General features: G+C 33.6%; 1 protein-coding gene across 1 annotated transcript; it reads right to left on the bottom strand.

Moving 5' to 3' along the window:
• Positions 1-3707: 3707 nt before the first annotated feature.
• On the bottom strand, positions 3708-9704 carry LOC114308435 (kinesin-like protein KIN-13B). The gene is made up of 12 exons (XM_028254026.2): positions 9136-9704; positions 8821-9039; positions 7709-7903; positions 7356-7463; positions 6992-7069; positions 6779-6860; positions 6053-6212; positions 5679-5981; positions 5168-5386; positions 4711-5068; positions 4513-4578; positions 3708-4216 (listed from the first exon to the last, which is right to left on the bottom strand). The coding sequence occupies exons 1-12, from the start codon at positions 9301-9303 to the stop codon at positions 4040-4042; spliced, it is 2133 nt and encodes a 710-aa protein (XP_028109827.2). The 5' UTR covers positions 9304-9704; the 3' UTR covers positions 3708-4039.
• Positions 9705-23202: the final 13498 nt, after the last annotated feature.

The following is a 23202-nucleotide window of genomic DNA, read 5'->3' on the forward strand; positions in this document are numbered from 1 at the left end:
ATAACTTAAGTGGCCTCAATATGGTACCTTTCAGCCTACATCAGCTGGTGTCCATTTTAATTTTAATTTTAATTTTAATTTTTTTATATTGTAGAGTACTGGTTGATATGCATTGTTTGGTGTTTAGTTTTAATTTTTTGGGATTGCAAAACACTTGCTGGTCTGCTTTATCTGGTGTTTAGTATTTTTTTTTTTTTTGGATTATAAAACGTTAACACATGTACAATAGCTTTGGTTTGTGTTCTTTGTTTAGTTTTACAATTTTTTCTTGACTTTCTTAGCAGGTCTGTTTTTATTTTTGTGTTGACGTGCGGTTTATACTTTGATGTTGATGTGAAGTTTACACTTTGGTGTTTGTTAATAGAAACGAAATGTCTATAATAAAATTAAAATATATTCTTAAGTTTTATTGGACGTGCCTTCAAGCACGAGTTAAAACTATGTTAGAGGCATTCTATCCCAAAAATACTAGAGATCTCAAAAATTCTATTAAAAGTTTTACCAAATGTCTCACATGGGTGTGAGACCCACATGGGACCCATATTGTGTGGATCCCAAACCCATGCGAGACATTTGGTAGAAACTTTGGTAGAATTTTTTAGGTCTCTAGCATTACTCATTCTATCTGCAATGAATAATGCTATATGTACCAATTAGTATAGTAACCAGTGTACCAATTAATGATGTGACATAATTTAAAATGTTCTTGGTATTTGTAATTTATATAATGAGTGGGGTCAATAATAATGTCATATATAACTAGTGTTGGTACACTAGTTAGTGCACTAATTGGTGTATGTGACACTACCGATCCGCAATTGCATGGCATGATGAGGCCACTTAAAATAAGGCCATTGTTTGCACTCTTCAAAAATTTGTATTGCCACTCTAGAAACTTTATCAATGTGAATATAAAAAAGTTTGTTGATTAAATGCAGACGTGTCAAAAGTTGTGAATCTAATTCAAAGCGTATATGACTGTGTGTGACTAAGAAGAACCACCACTGGTTCGGATTTTTTCCCAATGAAGAGGACTTTTAACAAATTTATTGGTGCCAAAGATATTAGATTAAAATTGTGACTTGCATTGATTGAAAATGAAGTATAATTGGTAATTTAAGATAACTAAACTAAGAAGTTAAAGAACCAAGCTATGAACCTATGATAAGTAAGCTATAAACTTAAGATAAATGAGCTATGAAGTTAGAATAAATGTATTGAAAAGCATGTATTGAAAGACTCTTGGTCGAGTGTTTGGTCAGAGACCCCTTCAAATGTTGTACTTACAGTCCTTTATATAGTGTTGGAGAAACCCTATTTCTGCTCAACTGCCATAGCAATCCTTCCTAGTAACATGTGTTCTTGATGCTAATCTTGACCCCCCAAAAGTGGGAACGATTTGATCCTCAATTTGCTAAAGCCTATCCTTATCAGTTTGACTTGGTCCGTTGAACTCCCATAGGCCACCATGTGTCATTCCACATTTTGAATTTGAATTTGAATTTATTCTATGTGATTTATAAAATTTGCATGGATCTCCTTCTCCTTGCTGTGTATGCCTATCCTCAGAGAGTTCAAAAAACCAATTTTGTCTTATTTGGAAAATAATCCCTTGATTATAGTTTGAGTTGATCCTTCATTTCTCCACAAGCTGCCATGTGTCCATAAAAAACCCTTTGTCTTGATCTTGGAAAAACCGACTCCACCTTTGTATGCTTGTTGCTAATATGGAAGATCTTCAAATCTTCCAAGTCTTATCATTTATCAACTAGATAAGGTATCAAAATAGGAGATAGCCTCAGTCACCCCCTCATTTTAGGAACGGTTAAGGCCTATCCATCAAATTGGAGCAAATCTAAATTAATTAATTTAATTAATCCAATGGTTTGGTTTAATTTAATTAATTAAAAAAAATCAATTTCACCGCTACCTTCTAATCTTGGTCGTGGGTCCCATAAAATCTTTGACCTTCAATCTTCTATCGCCATGTAACATAAATAATTGGAGAAATTGTCACATGACAATTTTTGCCAAAAATGGTACAAACAGCCATATATGACACCCAAATTGGAGATTTCAATTCAAGTTTCAACTTTGTTACGTAGCTCGAAAATGGACTGGCTCGAATGGCTTGAGGTGCCAAAACAATTCTTTTTTCTCAGTGAAATAGAGAAGCAGGAGGAAGAGAGAGAAGGGAGAGAGGGAGAGAGAGAGGACGAGAATGATGCTGAACAATACAGAACAAAAACAACACACACACACACACAGAGGAGACGAAGAGATAGGAGAACAAAACAAAAAAAAGAGATTGGAGAAGAAAAGATGGGAGAACACCACATAGAAGAGATGGGAGAACGCCATTATTACACAACAAAAAAAAAAAAAAAAGATGGGAGAACACCATTGTTAAACAACACAAAAATAAAAACAACACTAAGCCAGACCCAACAGCGAATCCACCATTGTTAACACCTTCCAAGCTCAAATTCCTCACAAAATCACCAACATTTTCTCGAAATAGAGTCTCATTCCCACCCACACACCCACACACAGTTCGATCCAATCCACTCAAACTTTCGTTGAAGAACATGTAATCGCCGTACCTCAACTAACACCCATCGTAGAACAATTGACCATCGCGAATCAGACGTTGGAAAAGGAGGCAACGAAGGATCTGGGTTTTGATTTGGGCAAAATAGAGGTCGCAATCAGAGCGAGAAAGGTCGTTCATGCACTCTCTAAAGGCATAGACTGTGGTGTTGCCGGATCTGTTTATTATGCTGCCGTAGTGTTGGGCAAAGACGAGAAGGGTCACGACAGTCACGGCAAGCGAGAGAGAGAACAGAACAGAGATAGAGAAGAGAGGAGAGAGAACACTTAGAGAAGAGAGGAGAACGGAAAATGAGTGAGAGCACTAATTAGTGCTATCACTAATGATGTGGCAGTGGGTCCCACCATGAATGATTTGATGTTTTGACCTTGGTATTGTATTTTTTTTCTTTTTTTATTGAGTGCTATATTATTAGTGGTCTTTTTAGAGCTCCAAAATTAGTGGTCTCTATTATTGTTGGAGGAGAACAGAAGTAGAATAGAGAGGGGAGGAGAGAGAACAATTCAGGCCACTCGAGCCTCAATAAATCGAGCTACGAGGTATTTCTGTTCAAGTTTTTAGTATGTACTTTTTATTTTTATTTTAATGAATTGTTTTAAAAAATATTTTAATAAATTTTTTTTTACTTTTTATATATTCACATAAAAAGTATAAAATTTGTGAAAAAAATCTTTGCAAAATTTACTAAATTCAAAAATTCAATACACTTTTATATTTTGTTTGTTTATTGAATTTTATAAAAAAAAATCATAAATTTTTACTTTTTAAATATATTTAATTAATTAAATGTATCTTAAAATATTAAAAACAAAACTTACTAAAAGACAACAAAATACGAAAAATAAAAAATTTAAAGCCAAACAGAGTGAATACATTTTTTTTACCCACCAAAACTATATGGTCACAATTATTCACATCCTTATTCTGATGATGGATTCCCCGCCAGCCAAAAGCATTCGGCAATGTACAATTTACATTCATTTATTCACCATGCACCATCACAACTACGGGTTTAGCAGGACAGATTGGCTAGGGGTAAACTCAAAGTGGGTTAGCCAATAAAATTGAACATTATATAACACTCAAACAAATGCTCTTCACAGTCCAACAAGAACATCCACTTTATCATGAAGCTGCAAATCTTTACAATAAAATCATGCCAAATAGGCATGTGAGTTCATAGTTTTCTGAAATTGGGTTTAAAAAAAAAAAAATTAAAAAATAGCACTGCTTGTAAAGCATAACCCCTGAATTTTGGCAGTATACACACCAAGAATTTGCAGATGACTAAGAAATGATTCCTCACATTCCAAATCTTGACTCGGCAGCAGAACAAGCAACCAGTTAAACCACAATGCTGTATTCAGCAAACCAATCTTTGGGTTGATCATGAAACAATATTCTTAAAAAGTAACTTTTGTATAAAATCTAGCAATCTGAAGACACTAGAACATTATGCTCCTTTAGACGTCTCTGAAAATGAGCCAAACGGTTTTGTAGTTGTAGAATGCCAGCAGCCTTCTGGGATAGGATTGCATTCAATCTAGATATATAATCATCCAACTGATTTCCTGGTTGATCTGCCTCAACCAACAGGTTCATCTCCTACAAATATGAAAGAAGTATGTCAAATTCATTGATCTGCAGGCACAAATATAAACATTCATGCATTCAATGAAAATGAAGGTAAATTTTGAAAGATAGAAAGCAAGTGATCATATGAGAGTTTTTCAAAATCTTCCAGTGTGATTATCTTTCTTAATCTTCAGTTGACACCAACAAGTGGCTACTTCCACTGAACATGCAACCACATGAGGGCCTGAGATTATGATGAAAGTAGTTCTCTGAAAAGTACAATCCCACTTAAGGAAAAAGATAAGCCAGCCCAGAGTATCACAAACCTCTCTAACTATATCCATCGTCTCCTCCACTTGTCTCCGGTGAGCACTAACAAGATCTTCCTCTTCCTGAAACATGGAATACAAGCCATAGCAGTCAACAAATTGAACCTTCATTGATGAATAAATATCTGAAGACAAGCCAAAAGAGTCAGAAGATTGAACCTTTAGTTAATAAATATTCTCCTACTATTCTCATACCTTCAATAGAGTATTCAAATCATCATCAGTATGCAAGTTTTTTGTGTCGAATTTTGGTGGGTCCTTCCATTTTGTCTGCCCATTGGCTCTCCTCACTTTATCTTCTAAATTTGAGATACCATATGCTTCCACTTTCCCATTCTTCTTCCATAATGGCTTCTCTGGCTCTTGGAACTCTTCTGAAACATCAAATTCCTCCCTATCAGTATGTTCAGGCCATGAATCAGCTATACCATCTTCATAGGTTGGCCCAGGAGGAAAAACTGATGATAAGGGCAACGTTGTTGATTCTTTCAGATTTAAGGTGGATGATAAAGTATCCTTCTTGGAATTGTTCCCTTTCGAAAGGCTCTTCACCCTAAAAAGTAGTGTATATATATATGAGATGTAGTTAAGCTCACACAGAAATAAGGGGAGAAAAACAAGTAATGGCTACCCGAAACTTCTGTTTATGTACCTGTCAGCATATCTTAACGTGTTAAGAGTGTGTTCGCATGATCCTGAGGTAGGAGATATGCAGGAGATCATAACAGTCCGGGAGTCTCCAACAAATGAATCTCTCAGGACTTCTGTTAATTTACTTCCTCTGAAAGGAATATGACCCTGATCATTGTCAAGCGCTCTTATGCATTCCTTCAATGCAAGCAAGCTTTTATTGATCTCAGCACCTTCCATTCTGCATTACATATTTTAAAACACCAAAATTAAAACATAAAGGCAAAATAAGTGTCAATTTAACGCTGCAGGTTAAGCCCGCACGACCTTGAGCTAGAGGGGAAGGAACGGCCCTGAGCCAAATGGTTAAATTTACCCATTCAATACAAATCTTAGCTACTACAGTTTGATGATTGGAGCCTAATCCTATCAATTTGATAAATCCAGCATCAAGTGTCACATCTGTGGTGTTTAAAAGTTCTCTTTTTAGTGAAGGGGAAAAAAATAATACACAAAAGTAGAGAGATATAAACCTTGTCTGCTTGTCATTGTCAGTAGTATCTGCACCTCGTTCACTTCCAGCAAGATCTATGAAGGAGAGCTTGCCAACAACTCTTGGAGGCTTAGATTCACTGCCATCAGCTGACCTTTTAATAGCAAGCTGGAGAATGGCATGTGAACGTGATGATTCCTCATTTGCACCAGTTATGCCTGTACTTCTTGTAGCATTTCCCTTCTCTATGAGCTCCTGGATTGTCTCCACATCTGATACTTTGTACTCTTGCAAACCAACAATGCAAACTTGCTGTTTACCATCCTCTCTCATGCAAAGTTTCCTGCATAAGTAGAGAGAAATTAAAAGACCACAAATGGTAATTCCAAAGCAGGATATGATAACAGCACATACTTCCTATCGCTGAGGAGATCAAAAAGTTTTCCTCCATATATCTCAAAGAAGCTGAAAAACAACTGAAAGCCCTGGTTCCGGTAAGTATGGTGCATCAGCCTCAAGATATCTCGAGAGGCCTTAAGGGGCAATGGCTTCATAGTGTAAGTTTTTCCGCTTCCTGAACAAGTAAACAAACAGTGAATGAAAGCTTATTATAATGGTAACTTGAAAAAAAGAAGCAACAGATATCTGATGGTAGAAACCACCACATTTCCTTTTCCGAATTTTAAGTCTTTCATTTTGGAGATGTGCCAAGAAAACAGTGAGTGACACTCGCTAAAGAGTAGAGATGTACTCAGAAAATACAAGCATTTAACAATGAAAAGCCCCTGCTTATCTTCTGAAAGATATCGGCCATGATAAACAACCAAATGGTGTCAAACCAAGAGCAAGGAGACAAAAAAACAAGAACGAAAATCACGAGTTGTATAATGCACAAGAGAACAATTTGAGTACCAGTTACAAGCGTCATTAAAGCAGCGTAAAGCAGCCCAATAACGAGCAAGCATAAAAAAAAATCACAATTTTATGTGCTAGAGTGAAGTTCCACAACAAGAGTGCCCAGGTAAACCGCCAATAAGTAATGATTAGTACAAAAAAATTGAGGAATGACAATCTCTTGACTACCCAATTTAGAAAGGTTGTAACAGATTCCATCAGAGATATGAACAAAGCTATATTTACCAGTTTGTCCATACGCAAAACAAGTCGCTTTGGTCCGCTGAAAAATTATTGGAACAATGGGCTCCACAGTTTCACGATATACCTACGGAAAGATAAGAAAACCAAGATTAACTAATGCCAAATGGCCTAATAAATTATTTCCATCACGCCAAATCCATAAGTAGCTTGTATTTTCATTTTAGTTTCTTATTTTTGCTTATGCGGCGTACTCACCTCATCATTTGAGACCTCCTCATTCAGCACTGCATCAAAAACAAATTCATGCTTTTCCACATATTCTGTTAAGTCAACCTGCAGAATTTTGAGATATAAAACTTTTAACAACATATATGAAGTTCAAAAAAATTTGATCACAAAATTCTATAACTGGGATAGCTTTGATATGAATAAGGCCAAAATAAGAAAAGACAATGGTAAAATAAAATTATATATGTTCATGTTATATAAGGACAAACAACAATGCATACAATTATACTCAAAATAAAGTATGAGGGCAAGGAGCTTTTACATCAAACTGAAATTTCAAAATAGTTAAAATTGATAGCCAGCACTACATAAACCACGCAACAATACTAACCTTAAGTTTAGTCTCATGAACTGTCAGAGAACTGGAACGTGACTCTATAGTTATGATGTCGTCCTCATTCTTTGCCAGCTCCTTTTTATTTAGTGGCCTTTTGCGCACCTGTAACCAAGCCATCATTAGCATATTTTAGAACAGGTTTTAAGACGCGTTTTTCAGTAGATTAGACACTGCAGAGAAGAGAAAAGTTACACTCATCCAAACAAGCAGTTGGTTTTGGTAGTTTCAAGGTTTTCAAGCTGGCAATCAGGCATTAGTAACACTCAGCTAATTACTACGGAGAGAAATAATTATTACGGGAACCAAATTGGGAAACAAAGAATAGTAATAATTTAAAAGAAGCATACCACAACTTTAATCTTTGCAACATTACTGGCCTTCTCTTTATCTGCAGCATAACTTTTCATAAGGTTGTTATCAGGCACACCACGAACTCTACCAGTTTGCTTGCTATTTGCAAGATATGACTCAGAGTCATCAAAGTTTCTGCCTGGAACAGAACGATATAGAGAAGGGGCATCATATTGGCCTGGAAGTGGAATCTGCCCACAGAATACTCAAAAAAATCAGCAGATTAAGAAAGAAAGCAAAAACAAAAGGAAAAAAAGGCAAAGTGAGCACAAATTGTTAAGGCTCACTATTGAATTCCTGGATACAAATTGCCAAATTGTCAACTTTAAATAAAAAAAGAATCAGCATATGTGGATGGGATAGAGAACATAACATGAATCAACATCAATTTCTGAGTTTAGCCAATGTCCAGAAATAACTAAGGACTATGACATGGGCAAACTCCTTGCAGCAGTGAATGCAGAACATTACAATAACCCATATCACATTGCTTTGTTTAGCTGGTCAATAACAATTATTCCTTTTATCAGCGCACTCATTGCCTTACACAGTCACATTATGTTTGCATTGGGCGGAATTGAAGGGGGGTGAAGTAAAAATGAAAACCTATAATTAGCTTCATAAACTAATTAAAATTCCTACAAAGTCAATTTACTCTTCAGCCAATTCCTTTTTATCCCATCACTCCTCCACTGTATCCAAACAAGTTAAAAATTACAAATGCAGATTATAACGGGTCTTCAATCTATGTGTATCTCAATTCCCACCACATATGCAAATGCATAAGAAACAAAGTGAGCATATATAATGTAGCATATACGAGTACTTCAATTCTTCATAACCCAGTAAAGATAACTGTTGTAGAACAAGTACCTGACGAATTCTTGGAACAATCAGATGGGCAAAAGGCGAAGAAGAAGTCAAATTTGACTTCTTATTGGCCTTTGGCCGGTCCAATTGTTCCAAGAATTCCTCATCTACTTGTTCTATATCTAGCAAACTTCAAAGTAAATTGATAATCAATGGACAATCCACAATACCAAAACAGCAATCTAATCTTATAAAACTCAAAACAATACAACTCCACTTGAACAGACAAGAAACCCACCTCAGGAAGAAGCTCGGTGTCGAAAGAGTGTAGATCTAACAGTCCAGGACTGAACCCACTTGGCGAGTCAGGGTCCTCACCGTTCTTTCTCTGACCCGAAGGCCTCGAATTAACCGGAGGCGAAGAGGGCTCAGTGAAAAACTCACTTCCTCCATTGAAGTTCCTCGGAGCATTCCTGTACATTCTCGAACCCTGACCTCCACCATAGTAACCGTAGTCCTGTTTATCGATTCAATCACAGATCCACAAGTAAACAAACACAGATCTATACAAATTCAAAAACCCTAATTGAAAAAAAATGAAAAAGATTGGAACCTGGAGAGGAGGAAGAGAGGTGTTTGAGGAATGGAGATGTTGAAGACCATTGGATTGAAGCCACCGACCATTGGATGATGAGGAGTCAAGTAAGTTGTCTGAGTACTGACGCTGGTGATGCACCGCCGACGCACCAGATCTCTGCCCCTGCCTCCCCACTGCGTTCATCTCTCTCTCTAAACTCGATTCAATCACTGATCTCTCGCTCTCTCTCTCTATTGAAACCCCTTACTCCAAATTCTTTCTATTAAAAAACCCAATAAATGCTTCGAAAGTAGTCTCTCTCTCGCTCTCTCTCTCTCTCTCTGAAACCAATCGATCACTTTCTTTGGATGCAAATGGTGAAAAATCAGAGAGAGATGGGGTTGACAAGGAAATGAAGCATGAGTGCCATTGAAGCTTCGAGGTTCAACGGTTGAGATTCAAAGTGAAGAAGAATCGAATTGAAGCATGGTTCATTTCATGGGTCGACAACAGTGGACATTGAGAGAGAGAGAGAGAGAGAGAGATATTTGAAATTTGAAAGAGTTGAGGGGGTAAGCACGTGTGAAGGAGGATGGAGGAGGCACGTGCGAGAGAGGCGAGTGGTAGGGATTTGAAAGATGGTAGGTAGGTCCGAATTGAATTTTTGGATCAGGCAAACCGTTTCACATGGTGGACCCTTGTCGTTTTATGTATCTATCTGTACCGTTTTTGTTCTTGTTTGGGATAAATTACACTTTGCCTCCTTTCTTTTATATTTAGGCCTCGTTTGGCAAGAGGTTATTTTAGCCAATTAGCCAAAAAATTACTAAATTAGCCAAAAAGCCAACAACTCATACCAAAAAGTCAAAGATTCTCTTTTCTCTCTACTTTTTGCACATCTTTTCGTAATTAGCCAAAAAGTCATCCCAAACATACAAGTTTTTTTTACCTACCTTTTTAGCCAAATAGCCAAAAAGTTACTAAATTAGCATGTTCCCAAACGAGGCCTTAGGGTGTGTTTGTTTGGAGAGACTAGATAGTAAGAATTATAATTTATCGGATTTGAATTTTATAACTGTAAATTTCTTAGACTATTTGATTGGATTTGATATATATTCCGTATTTGTTTTCTCATATGATTAGATGTCTGAAAAATGAATAGTATTTTTAGTGAATCCATTGTTTGGTTGGACAAACTAGATAGGATAAATCAGCAAAAAACTATTTTATCATTTTTTAATTGTTTACTAAACAATAGTAATATTAAACATATCTTTAATATTTTAATTATTTTTAGCTAGATTAAATAAAAAATTATTTTATTTTATTTTTTACACAATTAAATAAATTTATTTTTTTAAAATTAAATAAATAAAATATCAATAAAAATATATATTATTTTTTTAATTAAAATTTTAAATAAATTTATTTTTAAAAATAATAATAATTAAATAATGAAATTAAATAAAACATCTATTAAAATTTAAATAATGAAATTAAATAAAATATAAACAAATTTCAAAACAAAACATCAATAAAATATCTATAAAAACTTGTTTTAAAAAATTAAATAAATAAAACATCAATAAAAAATTAAATAAAATTATTTTATTTTTAAATTAAGACATTTAAATTTTATTAAATTTTACTAAAAATAATACATAATTAAATAGTATAGGGTCGAAGTGGTCATTTCACCATCTAATTCCAACAATAAACTATTCCACGAAATATGTCCTCACACCCCCCCTCGGATAGTGTAATCCCACATATAGAGGATAAGGAGTCCGGACAGACTCCATGTCTGGCGGACTAAAAAAAAAAACGAACGCCAGATTGGATGCTTCTAATGGATTACAATCCGCACAGTAAATAGTCTCCCATTATCCCTCAATCAAAAGCACCTTTAGTCCTTAGACTGTCTTTGGTTGAAAGATTTGATCAGCAAAATATAAAACGAAAAAAAAATAAAAAATAAAAACAAACTTTTATGATTTGAATTGCAAGTTATGTTTGGAGGTATTTTGGGAAAATGGCTAAAAGTTGACTTTTTGATTTTTTTGACTTTTTTATGTGAGAAGTGATGTGGAGCAAAATAAGTTAAAAGCTGGCTTTTTGACTTTTTTATGATGTTCCCAAATGGCCCATTAGTTGAATTGAGAAGTGGATAAAAGAAAAAAAAAAAGTCTAAATGAACTCAAAAAACAAAAAATAAGGCTCGGTTTAAAAGAGTTTTAGAATTGTAATTTCACCTCTTAGTTTGCATGTGGTGTTTGGTTGTAATTTTTTAAAATTAATTTCACACCAACTTTTGAAAACTCCTTTCCAAGCAAAAAATTTTGGCTAACCTAGTCGTCCCCTCAAACGTTCCCTGGACGTGCCCCAGTTGACCGGAACAGTGTACGTTTTTTTTTTTTTTTGCACCTGTTATTTTTATATTTTAAATAAAAAATATTTTCAAAATTTTTTTAAAATTTTTTATGAACTTTGAATAAGATTTTGGGTTGTGTGTTTGGTTATGAGTTGTAAGTTTTTGTATTAAATATCACATGTCACATTATCCATTTCAAACTCAATTCAAAACTCTTTTAAGAACTCATAATCAAATAAATTTTTTACACTCAAATCATAATTCTAAAACTCACAAACTCAAAATATAACTCTATTCTCAAATCATATTTAGAAAACTCTACCAAACGCTACCTAATTTTTTTTTTCTCTCACTTTCTTTTTCCTTATGTTTTTCATTATATAAAAAGTGAAATTGTATTTTCTTCTCCTTTTCGGCCTTCGTTTGGCATGCTAGGCTTTTTGTTTTTTTGGCTATTTACAAAAAGACAAAATAGATTTTTTAACCCAATAAGACAAAATATCACATTCAACCTACAATTATTTCATTTTTTCTCTCATAAAAGTCAAAAAACTTATTCCAAACGAGACTTTTTAGCCTTACGCTAAAATAGCCAAAAAGCCAATCTACATCCCAAACGAACCCTCAATTTCTCTTATTAAATCCTCCAATTAAACACAGGCTTAGAGTTTGTTTCATTTAACTTTGGTCTCTTTTGAAAAGTGAGTTAAAAGTCACTTCTCAACTTTTAACCCATTTTGGATCACATCATCTCCTTTTACATTTTTTTTTATACGTTTAAAAAAAAATCAAAAAATCAATTTTTAACCATATTCCCGAAACAGCCCTTTGACTCTTCATATATTCAAATCTAAAAAATTAATTTATATTTAAAATTAGACATAAATATCACATTAACAATTACGTGATATAAAAATATTTTTATTATATATAATTTACCCATTTAACATAAACTCAAATTTCAATATAATAATATATTTTTTATATTATGTAATAGTTAACATATTATTTTTTGGTCTAATTTTGAACATAATTTAGTAAAAATTGGAAATTTTTTAAAATATGAATGCCAAAATGAGGGGGAAAGAAACACTTTAAAAACTAAGTGAAAAATTATTAAACATTAGGGGGCACAGTGTAATTAACCCTTCTCGTATGGTGGAGAGCGTGTTTGGGTGTGGCTGTAATAAACAAGTGTGGTGTTTCGGATAATTAGGTCAAGTTTGGGAAGACTAAATAAGTGCACTTTTTGTCTTTTTAGACTAAAAAGTTGAGGTTGAAAATATGAATGTTTGGGTTAACTTTTTGACTTTTTATAGAAAAATGTGTAATAAAAAATTGTAAAAATTGATTTGTAGGAGATAATTAGAATTGGGAATTGTGCAGCCGTAATTGTTGACTTTTGATAAATAGTGATAACTTTTTAACTTTTTGAGTAACTTTTTGACTTTTTGGAGTGTTCCCAAACTTGGCCCTACAGCCTATGGTGGTTATTGAGAGCCGCGCATTCAACTTTGCAAAATTCAAATTTCGTACTTTGGAGGGAGGACAATGATTGACACGTGGCTAAGATCCATGGTTGAATCAGGGTGACGAAATCGAGGCATGTGCTGTGGGCATTAAATAAATTTTAAAATTTTGGGTCTTGGCATAAATTTTTGTGACTAATTATATATAATAATAAAAAAAATTAAAACAATTAATAAAATAAAATATTATATTTAAATTATAATTATTTAATTTTATCCTCACAACTATTCAATGAATTATAAAAAGAGTCAGTTATCATTTTAAATATAATTTTTTAGCCAGACTAAAATAATTAAGCCTCCGTTTGGGAAGTGGGTTGGCTTTTTGGTTTTTTAGCTTTTTTGGCTATTTTAGCCTGGGCTAAAAAGCTTGGTTTGGGAAGGGCTTTTTGGCTTTTTGGCTTTTTTGGCTTTTTTTGTGAGAGAAGAATGTAATGATTATGGGTTTGATGTGATGTTTTGTTTGTTATGGCTAAAATAGCCTATTTTGTTTTTTGTGGCTAAAATAGCCAAAAAAACCTCAAAACCATCTTGCCAAACAGAGGCTAAATAATCAAGCTAAACAAGCTTATCCCAAACAAAGACTTAGGGTTGGTTTGGAGTATACTAAAAAAGTTAAAAAGTCAAAAAGTTACTATCCTATTTAAGTCACATCATCTTATTTAAATCACATCACATATCTAATACATCACATCAAACCCAACTCAAACCCAATCCATATAAGTCAATAAGTCAAAAAGTACACTTTTTTAGAACATCCCAAACCAACCCTTAATGTGTAAAATATTTTTTAAAATGTTTTATTAATTGTGCTTTTAGAGTAATGTTTTTTCATTTGTTTGTATGTTATGCATGAAGATTGGTATAATAAAAGAATATACAATATTTTTAAGTTTGCTTATCATACACCATTTGGACAAATGTTAACAAGACACTTTCTAAAATAACTAAATTGATTCAGCAATTATTGCCACATGATTTAACTACATTTATTTTTTGAAGAAGAAAATATATATTTTAGAAGAAAATGCTATTTATATAGAAAAAATATTACAAAAATATTGTAGTACTGCTATTTTGATAAAATAATGTCATCTTCGTGAACTTTTATTTTAAAGTAAATGGTTTACATTGAATTATATTATTAGGTATGGATCTTTTAATAATCATTTTGTTTTCAATTTTTTAGTTAGTCCCAGTTTATAAATAAGACTGAAAGACATAAACACAAAAAAAATGTTTATGTTTTTTCAAAAAATCAATATATTTTTTTTTAACTTTGTGCATTGTTTGGGAACATGCTAATTTAGTAACTTTTTAGCTATTTGGCTGAAATATGAGCTAAAAAAAATTAACATGTTTGGGATAACTTTTTGACTTTTTACGAAAAGATGTGCAAAAAGTAGAGAGAAAAGAGAATTTTTGACTTTTTTGTATAGGTTGTTGACTTTTTGACTTTTTTAACTTTTTGACTTTTTGCCTAAATGAGCTGGTTCCCAAACGAGGCCTTGCTGTTATTGGAGAATTCAATTGGTGTTTAAATTATACAACGCCATGGAATTTGTGTTCCAAAATGAGTAGAAGCTTTGTAATTAAATTATAATTGTGGTTTTGATTAAGGCCGAATTGTGCAACACTAAAGCCGTTAATTAAGATCTCTTAACTTTATTTACTTGTCAAACTATATATTTTTATGCTTGTTTAATGTCAATCAGGTTTGTACATAGTGGGAGTATAAAATGAGCAAAAATGCAGAGAAAATTGCTTCCCGCATGTGCGGAGGCCCATTCCCACACGTGCAGTCTTTACCTCAGGCCCCCAGCTTTCCCGCACGTGCGAAGGGTTTTTCCTGCACGTGCGGTCGTACCTCAGAAAACGTGCCCAATGTTTTAAACCTATTGAAAAGAAGAATAGGTATAAAATGGCAACAAAAAGGATGGATTAGGGTTCTAAAAATTCCAAGAGAGAGAAGAGGCTAAGGTTTGGAAAAAGGTGATTCTCAAGCTTCAAAGGCAATTTCCATGGAGGGTTCTTCTTCTTTCACTTCTTCCCACCCTCCATGAGTGGCTAGGCTCGTCTTTCTAGGGTTTTGATGAAACCCTAGCCATGAAACTATGTTTTCTTTTATGTAATGGTTTGAACAATTGTATGGTATTTAAGAAGTTTCAAATATATATTTTCAATTATTTCTTCAAGTATTCGGCTTTCTTTAATTGTTGAATGGTTTCCATACAATGATTTTCTTTTATTTCATATTCAAGGTATGAGACGAGCCATACTATGAGGGACGAGTCGTTTTATTACCCTAGTTTAGAGTGAATGAGTCGTACTACTTAAGAAGGTTTGTGCCTATACATTGAACGTAATAACTCTCTTGATCAATACTTCGAACTTGTAGTTGCAAAATATTATTTAGTTCAAACCATAGCATAATTGATTTGCAAATTGAAACCTTATTTATGTAACTAGTGGTCAATTCATTACTCTAGGTTTTTCCACAATCAGTAATTCCAATTTCATTTTTTTATCGCTAGTTTAACCGCTTTATTTAATTTAATTATTATCAGGTTATGAACAACCATCTTTTTCATCAAAATTAATTTAGAAATTTAATAATTAAATTAGTTTAATTTCCCGTTTGTCCATATGGATTGATACTTGGACTTACTATTATTTTAAAGAATTTGATATGGTTTAGTGTTTATTTTTGGTATGTGAAATGACCCACCAAATTTTGGCACCATTGCCGGGGACTTCTGGCGAAACTAATGGCGAAACTAATTAATTTAAAGTTACATTCTTATTTTAATTTTTAGTTTAGAATTTGATGCTTTCGTGTTGCTAAGTGTGCAAAGTTTTTGCAAGTGGAGCTATCATTGAAGAGCAAGCAGAGCGCAACTGAGTTTTAAAAACAAACTGCAGCACTAAAGTGCTAAAAAAATTTTTTTTTAAAAAAAGAGCAAAAACTCGCAAGCAAAGCACCAAAGTGCTAAACATAGAGAGCTCAAGTGGAGATTGGAGACAACAGTCTACACGTCAAGCACCCTCAAGACGAGTAAATCGTTTTCGTTAAATCGCTATGAGTATTTTCTCCTTTGGTATTTTGCTTTCATAACTTAGCGCACAAAAGTAGGAACCTAGTGTTTGTGTGTGAGTGGTGTATGCACTGGCGCCATTCTTGCTGCCCTGAATTGGGTAAATATATTGGCTTATTTTAAATAAAAAGAATTACAACCTTCATTTGACCTCACTCTTCTGAAAAGAAAAATATTAAATTTTACTCAAGAAACAGATGAATTATTTTGTCATTGTTAGGAACGATACAAGAGCTATGTAGATGCTTGTCCACAACATGGTTACAAAATGACTCAACTCATTGCTTTTTTTTTGCAATGGGTTGAACTCTCAAACAAGTCAATTTGTAGACACAATGTGGTTAACTGAAAATTTTGAGATGTTCCCAGCTGAGGTGTGGATTTCTTTTGACCAACTTATTCAAGACTTTCATAAAAGTGCATGCCGTGAGATTTTTGAAAAAGAGTTGCAAATTGAACCTAGTGAAGCCACAACACATCTCTCTAGTGATCCAACAACTGATATGGAGTTAGTATTTTTGTCACTTGAACCTACCATTGCACCTAGAGATATGATAGAAACTCTTCCCATAGTTTTGGCCTTTCATGTGGACAAAATTGATAGGGATTTAATTGTAGAAAATTATAGTTATAAAGTAAATCAGCATGGGTGGGATTTTATTTTTGGTTTTGATCTTATTGCTTCCATCTATCAGATTCCTTTATATACTATACTTTTCACACACATATTTCTCCATTCCATTAATCATCCTCCCACAAGTCTTTTAAAACCTAGTCCCACACTATTGGATGGGTTGATTTATTTTTATTATAGGGACCCGTACCTCATAAATTGGAAGAAAAGATAAAAATAAGTTTGTGTTAATATTTGGCTAAAGACAATATACTTAGCTCTTCTTGGGAGGCAACTTGAGCATTTTAATTTTAGTTCTTTATTTATTATTTTGTATGTTTTCAGTGTGGTGTGTCAGGGCCCAATAGATGAGTACACCTTTGAATGGAACTGCTGAGTACGACCTAACATGTCACGACCCAAACCTGGTACCCAAAGGCATGGCGTCGTAACAAGATAAAAATAATATAATTTGGATAATCCTATAGCCACAGCGCAAGCAGATAAAATTAATTAAAATAAATAAATGGGTACCAACTGTTTATTTATAAGGAAATAAAACATAGTTTACTTGAACTTCATGATATTACAAGAGTCTAATAATAAAAGATAGAAAACAAAATAAAATAGCAATTCATTTTCCATCTTGATCCCGCTAAACCTTGTCACCTGAAAGGGGTAACAGCTATAAGCATATAGCAGAGTGAGAAATATTATACTATGAGGGGCACAAAATGGCCATGGATATTTATTTAAGCTAAAACATTAACATAAATTGAGTTGAGTTGAATACACAAATTAATTAAGTGCCCGAAGCTGAAATAATCACTGTAACCACGGTACATCACTAAGTGACAATCACTACACTGGTCGATGGATCCACGACAAACACTGGACCATAAAGTGGTCAAACACTAGCCAATGGTTATTTAAGTCCCCCAAGGCATGGGACTCCCGTGGTGGTACTCACAAAACATATTTTCATATAAGGTCATAGCCAAATATTCTTTAAAAGTAAAACAAACATATCCATGGGTTTCCTTTTAAGCAAATAGGGTTCATAAAATAATCCACGTAACTGAAACTTTTACAAAACATAACTTTTATAAATATTCTAATAAAACATAACTTGTATAAAATAGATTTTGATAAGTCAAAACGTAAGTAAAATATATTTTGGTGACTTAAGGTAGAATACAACTCACCTTAAATTAATTCTTTTATCCTTTCTTTCCACCAACACTCAAGATGCTCACCCGTGCGTCCTCTCTTATACCTTTTTTTTCTTTCCGTTGCCTTAACTCGCCACTCTTCCTATTTATAGGAAGGTGAAACGTGGGCAGTAAGTCTCAGAAATTTCCGAAATTTGACGCGTGCAAAACTGAGTCCACCCTTATCCATTTTATTTATTAACTTGTTTGAATTCTATGACCATTGACTAATCCAGCTTCTTGGAACTTAGACATGTTTTGATCATTTGTTTTTAATTTAAAAGTTATTACCTTCTTGGTAATTCAAGATGACTCCTAAAATTATATATGACTATCAGTTAGGTTCACGTCTAAAACCTCACTACTCAACTATAAATCACCACTTACCACTTATTAAAATATTTGATGTGTAATGTTTCACGACGTATTTCTTTAACCATAAAATTCTCAATCTCCCAAATTATGCATTTATTATTATTATTATTATTATTATTATTATTATTATTATTATTATTATTATTATTATTATTATTATTATTATTTATTATTTTTAATTTCTGAGTTCTATTTATCGTAATGTTAAATTTAAAACATTCGGGTGTCACATAACAAATTTGGTTTGAGGTAGATTACTTAAATCAAGATTAACATGAAGCCTTGGATTTCCAAATTAAAAAAATAATAAAAAATATTGTTGTGTTTATTTTCTAACCCTTTTGCAAGTATAGTTTCCTTCCAGTTGAGGGGCATCTTTCTCTGCATTTCAAGAATTTATGATATCTTGTGTTTCAATTCCCTTTCCTTTTATTGTTCTTGTTGGTTTTTTCTAGTATATGCCATTGAGGCCATTGTCATTTAAGTTGGGGGAAAGGCTTTTGTTTTTGGTTTAACAAATACTTAGATGTATTATGTGCTATTGTTTTTGTCTTAAAATAAATAAATAATTTTTTTTTAAAAAAGGACAAAAATAGTGTTTTGTGTAGTGTGCGTGATTGCGTTTCGTGTCTAGGAGACTTTAAATCCTCTAAAGGTGTAATTCCTTTGGTGTTAGTCGTGCTCAAATGGCATTTGACGGTCTGGTATAGCCACCTAACTGTGTTTGCAGTGAGTTCTTAGGAGACCAACTGAGACGGTAGAAACTAGAGTTCGAATGACAAAGCCTAGAACACAAAGGTTTGGAATTTCCGAGACTAAAGTCTGGTTTGCATACCCAGGGGTGTGGAGATTGCTTCAAAACCACCCTGGCTTGAACTCTGTATGGTAGCCCCATAGGTCGAGTTAGCCTTAGGCGCCTCAATTCTAGATACCGAATCAATTCAGTCTGTCACCCTGTTAGAGAATAGAGAAAGTTATAAACATAGTTAGGGAGAAAAGTAGTATGCTTGGTTTTTGCGTGAAGACTATACCTTTGTTGAGCATTTAGTTATTTTTGAAATGCTATATTTATTTTGGATGTGAAATGAAGGTAGAAATGGCTTGAATTGTTTTTGGATGTACTTGGGTTAAAAAAAAAAATTCTCGCATGTGCGGCACAGGCCATTGCACATACGGCGTAAATCCAAATCTCCTCTCTCGTTACTGTTATAAATGTAGACGCGGAAAATTGATGCGGGCACCATAGCTGCACGTGCAGCACAGTCCACCGTACGTGCGGTGAAAATCCAAAAAACCAAGGTTACATTCTGCTTAAATTGCAAGTGTGAGTGTGTAATGTGGCAACCGAGCTGCACGTACAGCCTGGGCCTCGCACTTGCAGAGCGTCGTTTAAAAAAAAAAAATTGCAAATTATTATTACTTTTATTTTATTTTATTTTATTTAAAAAAAGGTCTCTATCTAACCCTAACCCACACACATCTCTTTCCAACACTCTCTCTCTCTCTGACTCTCATCTTCTTTTCTCGCTATCTTTCTTTCTCTCTCTCTCTCTGCACTCCGTAACCCCAACATTTCCTCCCACCGCCACCATCAGATTCTCAACAGTACCGAACTATCTTTTTCTTTGTCTCTTTTATTTATTTATTTACTTTTATTTGTTTCTTTTTCTCTTTTCAAAAAAAAAAAAAAAAACGTGTGTGCGTGTGCTGCTATTTGCCTACCTAGATGTGTACCTACAATATCTGACAATATTCTCTCTTTCCTACTTACTTCGCATTTGCTTCCATTGAGGACAATGTCATATTCAAGTTGGGGGATGAGGGTATTTTCTTTTGTGTATTTCTATTTGGCTCATAATTCATGCTTATAACTACTTCACTTGATGTTGACTTGTTGCTAGTAGGGTGATGATATTTGCATATGTTAATTGGAGAGCATAATAGACTTATATGAAAAGAGTTTATTGGGTAAAAACTCGCATGTGATGTTTGCACTAAGATAATTGTTTGTGGCTGTGGTATTAGTACACTTATCATGAGTATACCTTAATTCACATGAACACACTATCATAGTGGTGACCACTCTATTATAATCCTTGGTGTACATCATTGATAATTGCTAGTGTTATGGGAAAGAATAAATGACTAACCTTGATTCTCAAAATAAATCAATAAAAAAAAAGAAAAAAAAAACACTTGACTCGTTTGGGTTCATAACCTCTTTAACTTGAGTTATTAAGCCCGTAAGGGTGTCTTTACCCCTAGTGCCCTGAAAACCGTCTGGTTTTGGAGTTATTGGCCCAATACTTGCTACATGGGTTGATTAGAAAGCTTAATGGATTAGGACATTGCACAGTCTCTTCAAACAAAAACAAAAAACAAAAAAACCATTGTGAGAATCTTAGTTACAAAAGTTTAATCTTGTCTGTAGTTGTTGGGGGTTATTATGAGTTACATTAGGCTATTATAGTGGTTAGTTAACAAGTTATGGAGATTACACGTTACACCGAGGTTACTGATGATGTGTTCTACTAACATTCACAAGTACATAGAACTTGATTTGTGTAATACTGAATTGCAGTCTCTGCTCAATAGATTCCTTCATGCTTGATTACTATGCCTTCAATGACTCATCATGTCTGAATATTACATTGTAGTGGCAAATAAGTTAATTCTTGAGTGGTGTAGTGTGATTGATTGTTGTTGGATAGATGTGAATATGTTCATGTTTGTAGGTATCATTTCTGGAAACTTTCACGAGACTTTATTCATCCACTTGGGGTAACTTTGTGATTTAAAGGCTTATTGCATACGCTAAATGCAGCCGTTCTTCCCACGAAAAAGGAGATAGTTAGATTTTGTTTAAATTTATTTTTCTTTCTTTATTCCTTGCTGGAGGACTAGCAAGTTGTAAGTTAGGGGATGTGATTAAGGCTGAATTGTGCAACATTGAGGTCGTTAATTAGGATCTCTTAACTCTACTTGCTTGTCAAACCATAGATTTTATGCCTGTTTGTTAATCAGGTTTGTACACAGTGAAAGCATAAATGAGCAAAAATGCAGAGAAAATTGATTCCCGTACGTGCGGAGGCCCATTCCCACACATGCGATCTTTACTTCATAGCCAAACAGGGTCCCAGCTTTCCCGTACGTACAGAGGGTTTTTCTCGCACGTGCGGTGACATTTCTCGTACGTACGGTCGTACCTCAGAAAATGTGCCCGATTTTTTAAACTTGTTGAAAAGAAGAAGAGGTATAAAAAGGCAACATAAAGGCTGGACTAGGATTTTGAAAAATTCTAAGAGAGAGAAAAGGCTAGGGTTTGGAAAAAGGTGATTCTCAAGCTTCAAAGGCAATTTCTATGGAGGGTTCTTATTCCTTCACTTCTTCCCACTCCTCTATGAATGGCTAGGCTCATCTTTCTAGGGTTTTGATGAAAGCCATGTAAATAGGTTTTCTTTTATGTAATGATTTGAACAATTATATGGTGATTAAGAAATTTCAAATATATATTGTCAATTATTTCTTCGAGTATTCGGCTTTCTGTGATTGTTGAATACTTTCCATACAATGGTTTTCTTTTATTTCATATTCAAGGTATGAGACGAGCCATACTACAAGGAACGAGTTGTTTTACTACCCTAGTTTAGAGTGAACGACTCATATTACTTGAGATGGTTCGTGCTTATATATTGAACGTGATAACTCTCTTGATCAATGCTTCAAACTTGTAGTTGCAAAGTATTATTTAGTTCAAATCGTAGCATAATTGATTTTCAAATTGAAACCTTATTTATGTCACTAGTGGTGAATTCATTATTACCCTATGTTTTTTCACAATCAGTAATTCCAATTTCATTTTTTTATCGCTAGTTTAATCGCTTTATTTAAGTTAATTATTATCAGGTTATGAACAATCATATTTTTCATCAAAATTAATTTAGGAATTTAACAATTAAATTAGTTTAATTTCTCGTTTGTCCCTGCAGATTGATACTTAGACTTACCATTATTCTAAGAAATTTGGTACAATTTAGTATTTATTTTTTGTATGTGAAACAACTCATCAAATTTGTATTTATGTATAACACTATTCCTATGCTTCACTTTGTTATCATTGTTAGCACTTCTTTTCATTAAAATTATGATCATTAAGTTTTACATGAACTGTAATATAAAACAACACCTAATTACGTACGTCTAACGTTAAATTGGTCTATAGTTGGTACTATACTAATATATATTTAAATTTTGGATGTTTATTATAATTTTATAATTGTATGATTTTCGTTGTATAAATAATTAAAAAACAAAACAAACATTTTATGTAGACTTGTATGAAAAGGGTTTATTAGGTAAACACTCGCATATGATGTTTGCACTAGGATAGTTGTTTATAGTTGTGGTATTAGTACATTTATCATGAGTATGTATTAATTCACATGAACACACTATCATAGCGGTGACCTCTCTATTATAATCCTTGGTGTACATCATTGATAATTGTCAGTGTTATAGGAAAGAATAAATGACTAACCTTGATTCTCAAAATAAATCAATAAAAAAAAAAAAAAAACACTTGACTCGTTTGGGTTCATAGCGTCTTTAACTTGAGTTGTTAAGCCCGTAGGGGTGTCTCTACACCTAGTGCCCTGAAAACAGTCTGGTTTGAGAGTCATTGGCCTAATATTTGCTACATGGGTTGATTAGAAAGCTTAATGGATTAGGACATTGCACAGTCTCTTCAAACAAAAAAAAACAAAAAAAACATTTTGAAAATTCTAGTTACAAAAGTTTAATCTTGTCTGTATTTGTTGGAGGTTATTATGAGTCACATTGGGCTATTATAGTAGTTAGTTAACTAGTTATGGAGATTACACGTTACATCGAGGTTACTGATGATGTGTTC

The sequence above is a fragment of the Camellia sinensis genome, chromosome 15 (genome assembly GCF_055761805.1).
Source record: "Camellia sinensis isolate YWXY chromosome 15, ASM5576180v1, whole genome shotgun sequence".
NCBI lineage: Eukaryota > Viridiplantae > Streptophyta > Magnoliopsida > Ericales > Theaceae > Camellia > Camellia sinensis.